At 30.9% G+C, this 17,434-nt stretch overlaps 2 protein-coding genes across 2 annotated transcripts; one reads left to right on the top strand and one right to left on the bottom strand.

Moving 5' to 3' along the window:
• The first annotated feature begins 5,847 nt into the window (after positions 1-5,847).
• On the top strand, positions 5,848-9,219 carry LOC25494205 (protein phosphatase 2C 77). The gene is made up of 5 exons (XM_013602995.3): positions 5,848-6,017; positions 6,523-7,459; positions 7,538-7,837; positions 7,930-8,035; positions 8,713-9,219. Exons 2-5 carry the CDS (start codon positions 6,668-6,670, stop codon positions 9,054-9,056), a joined length of 1,542 nt encoding a protein of 513 aa, XP_013458449.1. The 5' UTR covers positions 5,848-6,017; positions 6,523-6,667; the 3' UTR covers positions 9,057-9,219.
• A 90-nt stretch (positions 9,220-9,309) lies between these two features.
• Positions 9,310-14,858, bottom strand: LOC25494204 (mitogen-activated protein kinase kinase 2). Its single transcript, XM_013602994.3, has 9 exons — positions 14,475-14,858; positions 14,289-14,373; positions 13,032-13,166; positions 11,385-11,609; positions 11,100-11,282; positions 10,775-11,004; positions 10,287-10,332; positions 10,113-10,208; positions 9,310-9,691 (listed from the first exon to the last, which is right to left on the bottom strand). The coding sequence occupies exons 1-8, from the start codon at positions 14,549-14,551 to the stop codon at positions 10,119-10,121; spliced, it is 1,071 nt and encodes a 356-aa protein (XP_013458448.1). The 5' UTR covers positions 14,552-14,858; the 3' UTR covers positions 9,310-9,691; positions 10,113-10,118.
• Between the last annotated feature and the right edge of the window lie 2,576 nt (positions 14,859-17,434).

Raw genomic sequence — 17,434 nt, 5'->3', positions numbered from 1 at the left:
ACCAATTCGATTTTTCCGTCCAACCAATGAGAGAAAATACATTCTTTCTTAGTCACAACAAGCCTCTTTACTAATAAATTATTTGCAGTTATTGACTTCATAATTCATGCAAGTCAGATCTTGACTTGGATGAAATTTGAACGATTAATATTTTACTTATAAGTTGTATTTTAAAGCCAAATCACTAGTTTATAATATTTGCAACCAATCTCCATCTAATGATGGAAATCTTGATAATCTAGGATCGATTAATGGGTACTACTAAAGTCTTTGTTTTAGTCCTATCAATAAAAAAATTAATTTTTTATATTAGATTTTACAAGCAAAATGATCTCATATTCTACTCCCTCCTCCCTGTATCTAAGCTCCCATTTAACTTTGTTTTTGTCCTTAAATGTAAACACATTTTCAAATTACTAGATGCATTTATTATTATTTTTCTTAAACATACCCCTAATTAATACTACTAACTTGTCTTGAAATATGAAAAGTCAAATTTAATACACATATAAACAAAGGACAATTTGATAATATTAACATATAAAACAGACACATTAATTATACTGACAACATTTCTTAAAAAATGTGAAAAAGACAATAGGTACCTACATTAAAGGACGGAGGGAGTACATAATATATCTTGTATCTTCAACTTTACTTTAGGTTTCACTTAAGTCTCATTTATTATTAAAAATTATTTGATCGACTTTTTTTTTAAGGAAGAATTGATCGACTTTTTGATGATCATTATGAATCATCTAATTTATATTTATAGCTTTAAAAATCATTAAACTTCGTAATTGTGCTAATCTCTTAAAATAGAAAAGGTATTGGGTGCTAGGGTTGGGAATAGGCCAGGTCAGGCCAGACTTTGATAGGTCTGAGTCTAGTCTACGAAAAAATTTGCAGGCCTGAGCCTGGCCTATAGCCTTTCATAGGCCTATTTTTTTCGCCTGGTCTGGCCTGAAAGCCTATTTACAGGCCTACTTACTATTAAAGTCACTAAACATTTCATTTTATCTATTTTTAAATAGGCTCAATAGGCCTCAAAGCCTATTTCAATCTAAGACTTGTCTATCACTACTATAAGGCCTTAAAAGCCTATTTCACTATAAAGATTTAAAGCCTATTTAAAAAGTCCACTATGAAGCCTAACATGCATAAACATGCCGGCCTATTAGGCTTCATAGGCTTTTTTGATAGCCTAAGCCTGACCTATTTGCTTAAATAGGCTTTTCAAAAAGTCTAAGCCTAGCCTTTTTAATAAACAGGCCAGACCAAACCAGGCTTAAACAGGCCAGGCCATATGCCCCTGTAGGCCGGCCTGGCCTATTCCCAACCCTATTGGGTGCCATGTGTTCATCTTTTTGATTTATATTTATAGGGTTAATTAAGTTTTTAGTCCTATAAATATCTGCAATTTTGTTTATAGTCCCTATAAAAATAAATCACATTTTTTAGTCCCTATAAAATTTTTTGTTAGTGTTTTTAGTCCCTGTTAAATTAAAATTTGTTTAATTATGCTTAAACTTCTAAATTTTTGAAAGATTTTTTACATACAAAGTTCATAACATCCTAAGACACTCTTTTATAAATTTTTTTAAGTTTTTTAACATGTAATGAATTAAATATGAATTTTTCTAAAAGCAAAATTTTCAAGATTATATTAATGAGAATTGGGCCTAATAATAAAATTTTAAGCTATCCCTTAAAATTAAAATAAAAATTTAAGTTACTTTTTTGCGGATGAACTTTGTATAATATTCTAAGTAAGTATGTGAAAAATATGTTACAAATTTAAAAGTTTAAGCACAATTAAGCAAATTTTAATTTTACAAGGATTAAAAGTATGTGTTGGTCCCTATTAAATTGAAATTTTTTTAATTATACTTAAACTTTTATATTTTTAAATAATTTTTAACAGACATGTTAAGAACATTATAATAATCTTTTTTATAAAAAATTAGAATTTTTTAACATGTAATGAATTAAATATAATTTGTTTAAAACGCCAAAAATTCAAGATAAAATTAACGAAAATTTGGACCTAAAAATAAAATTTTGAGCTAATTTATTGTTGCGGAACCTTTTATAATGTTTTAAACAAGTATGTAAAAAATCATTAAAAAATTTAAAATTTTAAGCATAATTAAACAAATTTTAATTTAACAGGGACTAAAAACATTAACGGAAAATTTTATAAGGACTAAAAAGTGTGATTTATTTTTATAGGGACTAAAAACAAAACTGTAGATATTTATAGGAACCAAAAACTTAATTAACCCAAAATTATTTGATCGATTTTTTTTTTTTAAGGAAGGATTGATCGACTTTTTGATGATCATTATGAATCATCTAATTTATATTTATAGCTTTAAAAATCATTAAACTTTGTAATTGTGTTAATCTCTTAAAAAGTAGTGATAATGTGAGAGAGAATAAGAGTATAATGTGAGTATGTGAGAGAAAGTTGTCAAAAAATTATCATAAAGTGGTTGTACTAATATCATTTCTTTCTCTTAAAATAGAAAAAGGTATTGGGTGCCATGTGTTCATCTTTTTGTTTTCCCGTCCAATCATTTAAGAATACGTACGTTGTCATGTGTCCTATGCTAGTTTTTTTTTCTTTCTAGTTTAATATTTAAGAAAAAGAAAATTTTAGAGTCAATGTGTCATGTAATCAAAGTTTAAGAGATACCAACGTATTAATAATGAAATGATAAGACTACTAAGCAATACTTTTGTAATATTAACTTGTATTCTCAACCTTCTAAAATACGTAGAGAAGAGGACATACATACATACTGGTAGAGAGAGAAAGAGAAAGAGAAAGATGCAATATGATATGGTCGGTTGGTCAGCACGCATGATGGAGAACACGTGGAGACAAAGAGAAGGGATGTTCAAGCTCTTCTCTCTCATCTCATGGCTTTCGGCACAAAACTATATGCAAAATATAGAGAATGATTCCTCATACCTGATTTACATAAAAAAAAAAAAATTAATTAAATTTTTAGCCTATAAATATTCATAGTTTTGTTTTTAGTCCATACAAAATAAAATTGCACTTTTTAGTCTCTGTGATATTTTTCTTAAGCATTTTAGAGATCAAAAGTGTTGATAAAACTAAAAAATGAGACTAAAAAGTGTGATTTTATTTTGTAAGGACTAAAAATAAAACTGTGAATATTTATAGGACTAAAAACTTAATTAACCCTTAAAAATAAGAGTGAATTCTATAAACAAAGAGTTGTATTATTTGAACAATCATTTCAACAACTAATTGAATAACCATAATTTACAAAGAAAATGAGGTATTGATACAAAAACCAAAACAATACAGAGAAAGTAAAAACATATTGTGAGTATGAAAATGAAAGTTGTTATAAAAATTTGTTTAAAAAAATGGTTGTACAAATATCATTTTTTAAAAAAATAAAATTAAGATAATGTATTTTTATGTCATTTGTAATAGTGAGAGATTACACATTACTCAATTACATGTAAATCAAACATGGAATTATCCATTTTTATTCTCCCTCTACCCCATGTTAAACAAACTTTTAAACAAAATCACGAATATCTTAAAAAAGTTGTTGAAATAATAAATTTATTAGAAATGTATGTTATTGTTAAGTTACCTTCGAGAATATACTTAATGTTAAATTTTTATATTTTAAAACAGATTAAAAGTATTAATAAAAAGTATATTTAAAAAAAACATAATTTAAAGACAACAAAGTTTTTATAAAAGATCTTATAATTAAAGACGAAAATAGAGTATATTCTTTACGAACAAAGATTAATTGTTAATTTGTCAAATGAAGATAAATTGTTAACAGCAAAGATAGAAGTCTTTTTATTAAATCTCAACGAGCATTATATGCAAAATACATTTTATAAACCTCAAAATTGAATTATCTATGATCATTAAAATCACACATTTATATATTTGGAAAAAAAAAAGTACAGACCGAACAATAAGACAGCATATCTTTATTTTTAAATTTAAAATACGAAACTTGAATTTCAATCGAACAACCATCAATATTCTAAATACATAGAAGATCATTTGAACCGAATACTATTTTTTTTTAGTAAAATATTAAAAAGTGCAAGCATCCTCATGTTGTACGCGTCAACTGTCACGGCTTTTGTTTTCGTGTGTCTGTATCAATTGAATTGAATTCATGATTATGATCAGTTCATGCATCTTTGTTACACAATTTCTATATACAGCAACAATTGTTATGTTCCATTTCCCATTTCCCATTTCTATGCTATATTCTGTTACTTTAGTACATCTCCCTTGGACCCTCTTCTTGATTTTTGTACCCACGTGTCTTCCTCGTACTGGCCTTTTACATTTCCATGTTTGCCTTTTCAGATTGGACACTCAATAAAATAAATTCTGTTGTTGATTTTTCCTATTAGAAAATCATATAAAAATATGCAACGTTGGGAGCTTGATCTTTTAATAACACACATCCTTAATCTGTACTTATAAGATTTGATTATATAAATTATGAAATAATAAAAATAATAACAATACTAAATTAATTAAACAACTATGTTATTTGTTCAGATTTATTTTTGTGCTGAGAAGCTAATTTATTTCTTTTCATAATATTAATGTTTGTAGTAAATCAAAATGTAATGTCCAAACTTATGTTATTAAATTTCAAAGAAATGACTTTAATGGGTGCAAAAGAAATAAAAATTTAACTTGAAATCTTTAGTGAAACTTAAAAAGAATTTAGTTTTACAATCTTTAAATGAATTCTACAACAAAAAAAAACATTGAATTACAAACGTAATCAAAAAAATTAAGACTCTGATTGATCCGTTTCGACTCAAAACGTTGAACGTCTGATGAGTTACTTTTGTCCCAACCATAGTGAGTATGAAACTCAGTAACATAGAATCTCTATTAAAACTTGTATAAAATGTGCTTAAATGTTGATGTTTGATGAAGATTTATGCTCTCTTTCCTATTTGCATGTGATTGATTCTTGCTAAACTTATTTAGTTCAGTAATTAAGAATTTTAAGGTTTTAATGTTTATATGATATAAGAATTATAAATATTTCAATAAATAAATAATTAATACAATTAGAAAGACAAGAAAACTACCGTGTGAAAAAAGGAGGTGGTATACTAAGATATTTTTGTTTTTGGCTGAAGGTGGTATACTAAGATAAGAAAGAGCACATTGCAAAAGATACTAAAGTCCATAATGGATGAGAGAGAGTGAGATTAGAATGACTTACACGTCTTAATCTTTGTATAAAAGAGTTTCTTAGGAAACGATGTAACTAAACTCAACCCTACAATTAAATATTATTTTCAATAAAAAGAAAAGGCTAGGTGTCAAATTCTTACATCATCTATGCCTGGCTGAGAGTAATACATTTACTTTTTCTTTTTGTTTGCAAATAAAATGAGTTTAATTTAACTAACAAAGATGCATTTAACAGAAAGGTTAGACTACCATAACATGAATAATTTTATTCAAATTTTTATAAAAAAAAAAAAAAAAAATCAAATTTAATGTTTGATAATCTTGGATAAGACTAATTAATATGAATAGTAAATGTAAAAAAAAATAAAAAATCTATACATGCAACTGGTCAAATTTAATCACATAGAAAATTATGAAGATATTTTAGAAAATAATATAAGAAAGTAAAGACAATACCAAGATATAATTTGATGACCATGTAAAACCTTTTTACATGGTGGTGCATATCTATTAAATCTAAATAAAAAAATTAGAAATTATAAAATAAATACATAAACAAAGTCATCTGTTGCGTATTAATTTATTTATTTTTGAAAAGCTGAATCTTTCTATATATTTTATTGCTAAAAATAAACAATTCTTGAAGGAAATAATCATGAATAAATAAGAACACAAACTTCATATCTAGTTTCTTTGTTGAGGTTTCTGTTCCTCCTTCATTCACCTGCACTGTTTTTTTTTCATCCTTTGAAGATAATAATAATAATCAACTCAGGTTAGTCCTATTGATTTTGTTTCCTTTCACTCTTTATTAGAGATTAATTAATCAAATTCAAAGTACACTTAGATAACAAATCTTGACAAAGAAGGTACTAGTTGAAATCATAATATTATTTGCCTTAAAGTTTTATTCATCATGTTGATATGAAAAGAACAATTTGGTCAAATCAAGTATAGGAAATTTCATGGCCGGTGTGACTTGTCTCAGATCTAGGGAACCGTTCTTCTCTTTTTTTTGTATCATTTCCTTGTTTTTTGTGAATTTTTATATAATTGGTTTCTTGAATAATGAATAATATATTGCCTGATTTATCTGCTAGAAGGTTTTGATGTATCAATTATGTCTTTAGGATGATTTCTAAATGATCTTGTATTGTAGGTTTTTCATAATTTTGATTTTGATGTCCAAAGAGGAATAAATAGTATTATAATTGACTTTTGTTACACTTATTTGACTTTTAAGAGGTTGATTTCTAAACCCTCTAAATTTCTTGCCGTAGGAGAATTCTTGATGTTTTGATGCTGATTGTAACCATATATCATAGAAAAAAAGGCTTAAGGAAAAAGGGAGAAAAAAGTGGTTAAAGGCTAGAAGCTTATAGGGTACTAGAGACTTAGGTTATTGCTAAAAGGCAAAGTAAACCAATGGAAGAAATATCTTCAAGTGTTGCAGTGCCATTTACACTTGGAAATTTGATTCAAAAGGATGCTGCAGTTACAACTCATATGGAGATAACCGGGTTGAAGCTTATGGCAAATACAGCTGCAGCTTTGATATTAAATCCTACAGTTGGTAATGAAAACCATGCTGATGTTAGTTTGCAACATCAGATCACGGTATCCGCGGAGGTAAAGGAGAATCAAGTTGGTGCGTCCGTTCTCTCAGAAATGTTGATTGAATGTGAGAGTAATTGGATCTTGAGTGAAAGTCATAACCAGGCTATAAAGGATGATGAGATCATGTTAGCTGTGGATTTTCAGTGCCTGCATAATTCAGGCTCTCAATCTGTGGCAGATTCACCAATAATCGTCACGGTTGGTGATGAGATTCATGGTAAGTTTAGCATAAACGAGGTACTTCCGGCACTGAAGGCAGAGCAGAATACGGTTTCTATTGCAATGGATATTGAGAGAGAAAATCGAAGCGTGTCAGAAGAGGCTGATCCAAAACTATCTGCTATACTTCTTGATCAGTTGCCAAAGGAGAACAAATCATTGAGAACAAGCAACCAGAATGGTTTGGAATTGAGTAGTGGCCCTCTATGGGGTTCCTCATCAATCTGTGGAAATAGACCGGAGATGGAAGATGCTATTGCTGTCAAACCTCAGTTTTTTCAAGTCCCTTCACAGATGCTAATGGATGACCATTTGAATGAAAACACAAAATACCCACAAGCCCATTTTTTTGGTGTCTATGATGGGCATGGAGGCTTTCAGGTATGCGCCTTAATCAAATCATACAATTTGTATTATTGAAATTTTTATTTATTTCGCTGAGTGTTTTGTTTCTGATAGGTTGCTAATTACTGTCAAGAACGTCTACACTCAGCGTTGATTGAGGAGATTGAAGCTCGACAGTCAAGTTTGGATGAAACAAATGGGAGAAACAATTGGCAGGAAAATTGGAATAAAGTATTGTTCAATTGTTTTCAGAAAGTAGATGATGAGATTGAAACTCTTGCTCCTGAGACTGCTGGCTCCACTGCAGTGGTTGCCATTTTAAATCAAACCCACATAATTGTTGCAAATTGTGGGGATTCGAGAGCTGTCTTGTATCGTGGGAAAGAAGCCATTGCGTTGTCTTCTGACCACAAAGTAAGGCATTTCATAGTTATTTCACAATATTTTTGAATTTATGTCAGACGCTGAAGTTGGCTGATACAAGAAACTGTACTTCACTTTTGCAGCCGAATCGAGAGGATGAGAGGGCAAGAATCGAAGCAGCAGGAGGAAGAGTCATACATTGGAAAGGATACAGAGTTCTTGGTGTCTTGGCCATGTCAAGGTCCATAGGTATGTATCTGTTGCATGATTGGTTTTCTTTTAACTTTATACTACTTTGCTCGCATGTTACTGTATTCCGTTTGGTATTAAGGGGTCAAAGTTTATTTATCATATAAATCAAATGTTTTTTTTGCTGAAGTAGGACATAGGAACAAACAGTATTCTCTGCATGTCACCAACACATATTTGTTTTAGCTTTTTAAGTTTTAAGAAAGAAAGGAACACTTTACCAACAATTGTTAGTTTATTGATAGTAATTCGTGGTCAGTTTCTTTTAATCAGTATCTCAAGGACCCATGACTTTGGAACAGAAAAAGACTTTGGTATACTTCCTTGAATGTGATTTCAGCCTTTGGATAGGATATATTCTTTTTGTTGCATAAATTAGTTCTTGTTTGAGTTAAAAACTGTTTTAAAATCACTCCATATCACAGATCTTCATCTCTGTCATTAATGCATTTTTGTTTTAGACTTTGAAGTTTTAAGAAAAAAATATTATAGTGCATCATGGCAAGTTTCCTTTATGCAGAAAATGGCTGAATACACTTCCTTGAATGTGATTTCAGCCTTTGGACATTATAAACTTGTTTTGCTACATAAATTAGTCCTTGTTTGAGTTAAAACTGTTATAAAATCACTCCATATCAGTAATTGAGATTAATTTTTCTTATTGTCTTGTTCAACAGGTGATAGATACTTGAAACCATGGATAATTCCAGAACCAGAAGTCAATATGGTGCAAAGAGAGAAAAATGATGAGTGCCTTATTTTAGCAAGTGATGGTTTATGGGATGTAATGACAAATGAAGAAGCATGTGATATTGCAAGAAAGCGAATCCTTCTTTGGCACAAGAAGTATGGTGACAACGGAGCAACAGTACTTGACAAAGGAGAAGGAGGAGTTGATCTTGCATCTCAGTCTGCCGCAGAGTATCTATCTAAACTCGCCCTCCACAGAGGAAGCGGCGATAACATCTCTGTAATTGTGATAGATTTAAAGGCTGTGAGAAAATTGAAGAGAAAGACATAACATGTTTTTAGCATGTTGAAATATCTTCATTTATGCTATTGGTCTATGGTTTGTATTTCAGAATTAGAACTATTTAGCCCCTCACTTTTTCACAAAGGGCTAAGTATGTTATGTATGCTATAAAATTTTAAGTGTACAAGGTTACTGAATGAGACTTTTCCAAGCATCACAAACGTTTCAATTGAAAAAAATAAATTAGAGGGTAAAATTTTAAAGTTAGATACTCAAAAAATTATCAGGCGATTTGACATGCTTTAACCAAATAAAAAACGTCAATTATAACTTGAGAGCAGTTTAGGCATATACAATTTCACGTTCATCTGGGACAGCCTGAAAAAACTTGTAACTCTAAAATTATAAATTTGTACAACAGATAATATTTTCTGCATAGGTAAGTTCTGTTGCAATCATAAAATTTCAAACATTACGCCCCAAGTGGCCCTTAATAATCAACGTCTATCATTAAAATTCTTCACCAAGTTCCAATCATGGCAATTCCTTGAATCTTGCATCTATGAGTTTCTCACAATTTATTGAACTCAATCACTAAATAACATAATACAGTATCTTCGGCATAACACTAGGAGCTGGTTTATCAGACTCATCCACAAATGCAGCTCATATGCAGCGTCAATCTACAATGATAAATAAAAATGAATCATGAATACAGTTATATATTAAGTGGCATTTGTAGTTTCAAATTGTCATGTATTACTATTACTATAATTCCAACATTTCAGAATTTAGGGGGAAAACGGTATTCAGATTATACACATGCTAGTATATGAAACACAGGTTGCAAAGAGTGCATATTTCATTGTTTGTAAGTCATAAAGAAGGAAATTGCCTTCAAGTCTACTAAGAAGCCTAGGACAAGCTTGTAAAGGATGGCTTTAGTTGACAAACATAGCTCCAAAACATAACCATTTAGAAATTAGAATCCTCATTACAGATTGTATTTATATATTGATCTACATGCCTGATAAATTGGTAAATAAAGGGCATAGGAATTATATGTTACTTAAATTTAAAACAAAGTCCAAAATTGGAACATACCATCTTTTATAAGGTTGCGAGTGGAGATCCTGCATCGGAGAAATAAGCTGAGAGATCCACATGCAAGTCATCATACATGCTGATGAAAGGAAGTTCCTGGAGTTTCAATCAGATTTACAGCATCAGAAAGACTATTGCACATGGCATATGCATATAGATAAGATTTTCACATACCATAAGTTCCTGAGCCGACAGTCTGCTTCCTGGGTCTTTCTGTAGACTAAACACAGAAAATTGAAAAAGGAGGATCAGAAGAATACTCATGAAAAGCACACGGTAACATAGAGTACATGGAAAAATAACCAAAAGAATTGCGATGGAAGGTGCCTATTTTTGAGTATGTTTAACCGCAAGATTAAGAAACATATCTAAAAAATTAATATAATAATACATGAAAATGCATTCATAAAATTAAGCAAATGCATTACATTTTCACTATTGTTATCTCCATAGACGTTCTATAAAATTAAGGCTCTTCAAACATCTAAACAAATATCTGGATAACACTTTAGAAACTGATAGTGATATTTAAAAGTGCAGTCTCTCTCTCACTCTCTCATTCTCTCTATGTATGCAAGGACATGTTCATTCTTTGGGTGGTTTTGAACTTAGAACTCTTTACTGTACAATGTACATTACTAGTTAGCAAACTAAACAATTACCATGCAGAGATAAATGAGCAAAATTCTGAGGAAAATTGTTCAGATGGAGCACTAGGAGGAGGTTTATCCACAATAGTTTCAATAAGCTCAAATATACTTTCCCATCTTTCGCTTTGATCTGGTGGTGTGTAAGGAAACCGCCCCATAGCACACTCCAGCAATATCAGTCCCAAACTCCATATATCACTTTTGTAGTTGTAGCCACGTTGGCTTCCATTGATTCTCTCTGGCTGTAAAATTCACAGATTGAACGTTATTTTCCAGGAAATGGCGGTTCTTTTTTTGTAGTAAAATATATGCATATATGATTGCATATTTTACTTACAGACATATAGTTGTATGTGCCAATGAAAGTATTTGCTTGACCAGATGTACTTTCCATAATTGCACTAACACCAAAATCAGTAATCTTAACCTCGCCTGTGTGATTAATCAACAAATTAGAAGGCTTCAAGTCTCTGTGGATAATATGTCTTTCATGGTGAAGATATATTAAACCCTTCAGAACCTATATCATAACACACAGAATAAGGTAATTAGCTCCTGTTAAGGGTTCAGTAAAAAGAACTATGAGGGGAAGACTAAAAAACAACAATGTCTTACTTCCCACCTGCTTACAAATGGCAGAAAGATAAGGCTCTGGTATTGTTTTAACTTTCTTCAGAAGATCAGCCATGGAGCCTCCATCCATGTACTCTAAAATGATTGATATGACACCATTGTCATAGAATGACTGGTAGCAGACAACAACATAAGGACACTGTGCTGCTTGATTAATTTTCAGCTCTTTAGCTATCTGCTTGCGCACGGACTCTTCAATATTCATTTGAATTATCTTCAATTGTAAAGAATGCATAAGGAACACCAGAACAAGGTGGAATGGACGTACAAGATAGCATTAGGTTGTTATGTATCAGATAAAAGGAAAGTAATTAGTTCACAAGTTTCAATAGCTACTATTAGAAAAATCATGAGATAGAAGCATCAGCCTTTCAAGCTCATATACTAGTACACTAGATTACTAAACTAACAGAGATAAAGAGAAATAACTAAAATTTAAAATAACTAGAAACAGGGGAATATCAATATGGGACATGTTAACTTGTTGAAATTTGGGGCCTAACTCATCCTTACAAAACCGGCTTGTAAGGTGAGGAGTGCCTCCTCTTTATAAACTCTTATCAAGAGTACTATCTACCCAATGTGGGACTAATTCCACCCCCTCAAAGCCAACACAATGAAGGTGTTGGAGGCTGCAATTAAGGCTAACCAAAGGTCGCAATTTAGGCGACTAGGGGCGGACCGCAATTAAGGCGGAATTTCCAACATAACTCATCATTGCTCTACTTCCAAAAACTAAAAGGAAAAAGGGGGGATGGCCAAAGAAGTAAGTTTTTAATATTGAGGGGCGGGGAATTGACAACCTTAGTGCAAATGTCATCTGAATTCACGTTATAACTTATAGTTGTCCCGTACTCTCATTCAAGTTTGATTAAAATATACAAGATCTGTGTTAACAAAAAAATATATATACAAGATCCGAGGGAAAAGACCTCTGTCTAAATTATTAGCTTCAATTAAATACAATTCAAAGGTCCAAAGTTCCGTGAACAGAAATATGACGTTCTGACATAATGGAAAAGAAACCACATGCAACAAAATAACAATCAACTAAATACACGAATGAAATTGAATGGCTCGTCTTAGAATTTGGATTGGGTCTAATTCAACCATACTAATTTTCAGGTTATATTTCATCCGATGTGTAACTCTTGACACATCCCCTCACGCCCAGGGCTGGATATCTACAGCGTGACCCGAGTGTCCCGATAATGGGTGACTCAATGGATGTTTTATAAGCTCTGATAACGTCTTAGAATCTGAGATGGGTCTAACTCAACCAGTATTAGGTGAGGACTTCCCATTCACTTGTAAACAAATTTGCAGGCCATATCTCATTCAATGTTATGTGGGACTCTTAACAGCTCCTAATGAAAATAAAATACGAAGTGATAAAACAACATTTTCTGAAAGAAACGGATAATGTGCGCTTTAGTGACACAAATCATGTAGTGGACAAGACAAGTCACAGATGTCCTTGCTCAACTTAATTGGTGTTACGGTAGAGCAAAATTAGGAATGATATTATGCTTACAGGTGTGGGTAGACAATACCAATACAAAAGCATAAATCAGAAAGAAAGAGAGAAAAGAAGATACAAAGTCACAGCAAGGTATGCAATATGCAACGAGTATACCTTTAATGCAAAAAACTGATTAGTCCATTTGTGTTGCACCAATTGAACCACCCCTCCGTTTCCCTTTCCAACAACTTTCACTATGTCTATGTCTGCCAAACTTAACTGGTTGTCTGTTGCCTTGATTGGGGGTGGCTGAAAACATATAACACATGTTAACTTAACTCCATGTTAACTTAACTCCATACATAACATATTGTCAAAATTCACCCAATACATGTAATGTGACCAAAAAATAAAGCAGGACCAATGATCAAACCTCTTTTCCATAATCATACTGAAAACCACAATGGCTGGGGTTATCAGATGAATATTTTTTTAAGTAACTCACTTATAAAAATGTGAATAGGAATCAATTCTTGGTCCTCATTGACATGTTCATGTTTCTATCATCAATTTATTCTGCTTTCTAAAATGTATGAACAAACAAAAGCATCGTTGAAAAGTATGCATTGAAACAACGCGATAGTGAGGTTCTTTCAAATGATTCTAGAAAAACTCGCAAGATTATGGTTGAAACATAGGGTTCATTACTTTGACACAACAGCACAATATGTTTGGGTGGAGTAGAATGTAATAAAATATTCCATAGCATCTATTTTTCAAAATCCGACTAGACTATTATTTCATACCATTTCACTCCATCCTATATCATCGATCCAAACATACCCTTGGCAGTTAGAAACCTTCGAAAATCCCAGCTAAAAAAAAACATAAAAAAGGTAGGGGGAGGAATAAGAAAATCTAACATTGTCTAAGAATGCAAACAATTCCACAACAAACTTTGTTTCTGTGTAAACGTTTTCATTTTCATGCATTGAATTGAATGAATTAAAGACTAATTTTGTTGAATGCCTCATCTAGTGAATGACTTATGTTGAGCACAGTTTTACATCACAAACTTGCAAGTTGTTCCATTCTTGTTCTAAATAATAATGAAAACAAAATCACAAAATCTGTGAGACACCGATAAATTCGTGTAAAAAAATATATCTGATTCAATTCAAAATAGTAGCAAAACACACACAAACAAACACCCTAAAAAGACAACTTTTTGCATTTTGATTTTACCCAGATAACAAGTAAGAACAGAAAATAACCCACCAAACTAAAATTCCCCAATTGGGTTTGAAAATCTCAAAATAAGAAAGCGACATAAAATTCAAAAATCCTCTTTCTATAAGAAAAGCTAATACATCAGATCCAAAAGATGAAACAGACAATAATCCATGAAAAAGAAATGAGAAATGTAATTACAGCTTCAACTTCAGTTTCAGAAACAATTCGAACACCATCTCTGTTAACAAGCAGATCTCCATCCTTAAACGTTCCACTTTCAGTCCTACAACAATACCCACATGTCAAAATTTCAAATTTTTGAAAATCAAAATTGAAACAATCACATTCACAAATCACAGAACAGAGATAGAGAAAGAGACTCACAGAAACTTTGCAAAAGCAACTTGATCAGTTTGAGGAACAGAGAGTTTGAGACCGAGACCCAAATTTCCTTTCTTCATGATTATGATTATGATTATCAGAAGATTATAGGGTGTAGGGTGTTATAGAATAAAAGAGAATAGAGTCTCACTTGAAATATTTCACACTAATAAATAAAAATTGAAAACTCTCTCTATCTAATTAAAACATACTTTGATAAATATATTTATAGATAGATATAATATAATAATATTGGTAAAAATAAAAAATGCTAAGATTGTGATTGGTTGGCAAAGAGAGCAGTCACCATTGACGAAATGAGGATAAATTGAAGGAAGCAGCTTTTGAGGATGGAGACTCTTGTTTTGTTGATTTTTCAGACTTTATTTCGGTCTATTTTAGAGTTCAGTTCATATCATTTTTCTCTAACAAGTTTTTTTAAATAGTTTTAACCAAGCAATTGATTTAATGAGTTTCATCGTAAGAAAACATTTTTTGACGGAACAATTTTAATCCAACTTTACTTATTTCTATTAGCTTAGCTCAGTTAGGAGAGATAATATAAGATTTTATGTTTGAATCCCGGACACTATAAAAAGAAAACTTCTTTTCCTCAGAACCAACAACATGGTTAAAAAAAACTTTAGAAATTGATTTTTTTTTTTTTTAAATAAGCTCTATCTTCTATCAAAATTTCTTCGTTCCCTTAAAAAAATATGGCGGTTTTGGTCATTTTTTTCGCCAAAATAATCCAAATGCACCCTTTGCTTCCCAATTTTATTCTAAAAAAATGATATATATTAGGTTATTTGTATCTTAATGTGACATTGTCTTGTTCGTCGTCTTCATGTGATGTTTTATGATTTTCTTTTTTATTGTTGTGTGTGTTTAATTGAGATTGGTAGCTCAGTTTCAATCATTCAATCAATTACAAAGTTGTTGATGTTGTATATCCGAAAATATGATCATTCTAATCACTATAATTTTGTGGGTAATAGCAACTTTGATCTCTAAAAGTATAACGAGTAGCCACATATATTGAAACTTTAGAATGGTCTTTGATTGTGTGTTATATTAATCAAAATAGTTTCGAACGTTAAAATGTTCATTAATATTGTCATATTAGTCTCTCGATATACTTACATATTACCATATCAATCCCTATAAGATATTTACTTATTATCATATTAGTCCTTATATGAAACGAGTGAAGGTCAACATTGAGATATTTTAACGGCATTAACTATTTTGACTAACGAAGTGTGTAGACAGAGACTATTTTGAAATTTCGATACATCAAGGGACTACATCGGCTTCTCGTTACAACTTCAGGGATCAAAATGACTATTTGCCCGTTATTTTCACATTTCAATCACTTGATTTTGTCGCATTATTTGTAAGGAGTGTGTTGGTTCATGTTATTAATTTGAATTTTGTGAGTTTGTTTGCATATTCATCAATTTTTTGTTTTTAATGATGTTGAATTTGTGTTTGTTTTTGACGTATTATATCAATTTGAATAAATGAATATCGTTTCTTTTCATAAAAATGAAAATTAACTTTTATAATTAGTTTGTATACACAAGAATGTTCATGTATGAAGTGTCGGCTAAAAAGTCTCATGTTCATTGAAAGAGTATATGTTGAACAACATATAAATGATATGACTTATATACTTAGTATCTTACTACTATTTTGGATGAAGATGTGATGTTCAAACTATGATTGTTCATCGTCCTTTGTGATGATCCACCATGTGTCCTAACAAAATAGTGTCTATTACATAATACAAATTATATTTTTGTATTTTGTGAATTGATATTTATTTATTTATTCATTTTTACCTTCATAAAGTTTTTATCAAATTTTATAAATTAGATATTTTTTTTTAAAATCACTTTCTATCTAATCAAATAAATCATATTAACACCACCCAAAAAAACCGTATTAAAAAAGAGGAATGCTATATAGCACGGAGAAACAACAATACAGAATTCACACGATACATGCGGACGATGTTGTTATATTTTTAAAATAAATAAAAACTGAAATGTTTTACAATCTAACATATATCCTACGGCTTATCTACATTCGTTGTTTTTCGTTGCTGCAATTCCCGTACCAAGAAGCTTTTCCCTTAAAAAAATGTAGTTTTATTTTCTTTCACTAATGAAATAAAGTATAAGAGTTTCGTTAAGATCCCATAAGAAAAAAATTCATTAAAAAAATAAAGCATAAGAGTTGTAAATGTAAATTGATAATTTAGTTAATAATCTTGATCTGACTACTTGGTTAATCTTTTACAAAATTAATTTCTATAGGATGGGGTGGTCTATAGATGGGAAGGATGGCGTTGGAGTTTTGCTTGGGAGGAGGATTTAGGGTGTGAATGTAATATATATATATTTTTTGTTTTTGTACCGGTTTCTGACCCATCAATGATGAACGATTAATCTGACTCATGCGTAGAAGCGTGCGCACTATCCAAGCGTTGTTCCCTGTGAATGCAATATATTTATTTGCAGTCTTTTGTGAGTGAAGGGTGGTTTTGGAGGATTGATATTAAAGACAATTTATACGATCCAAACAAAACATACATTCAAATTCCCTGTTCGTTTCTCGAAAGGACTTCAATTACCGGAAGAAGAATTGTCAAGAATCGTGTGAAAGAGAATGGTAAATTTTTGTCATTTTAGATAATCAGTGAAAACAAAAATTAAAACCACTTCCAGTCAAAAAATAATAATCAAAATCGTTAAAAAATTCCAAGGAAGACTCTGGCCCACAGAGAAACACATGGTTGGAAAAACTTTGGAAGGAATCGTGACTGAATTATTATTTGAAACACTTTTGCTAATGCAAATCCAAGTCATTAGACTTTCTTTGTCAAAAAAAAAAAAGTCATTAGACTTTCAATCACTATCAATGCTGCTACTTGACTTGGAAACTGGCCTTCGAGGGTT

Source organism: Medicago truncatula, chromosome 4 (genome assembly GCF_003473485.1).
Source record: "Medicago truncatula cultivar Jemalong A17 chromosome 4, MtrunA17r5.0-ANR, whole genome shotgun sequence".
In the NCBI taxonomy this organism is placed as follows: domain Eukaryota; kingdom Viridiplantae; phylum Streptophyta; class Magnoliopsida; order Fabales; family Fabaceae; genus Medicago; species Medicago truncatula.
The sequence above is the reverse complement of the archived record's forward strand: the minus strand, read 5'-3'. Positions and strand labels throughout refer to the sequence as shown.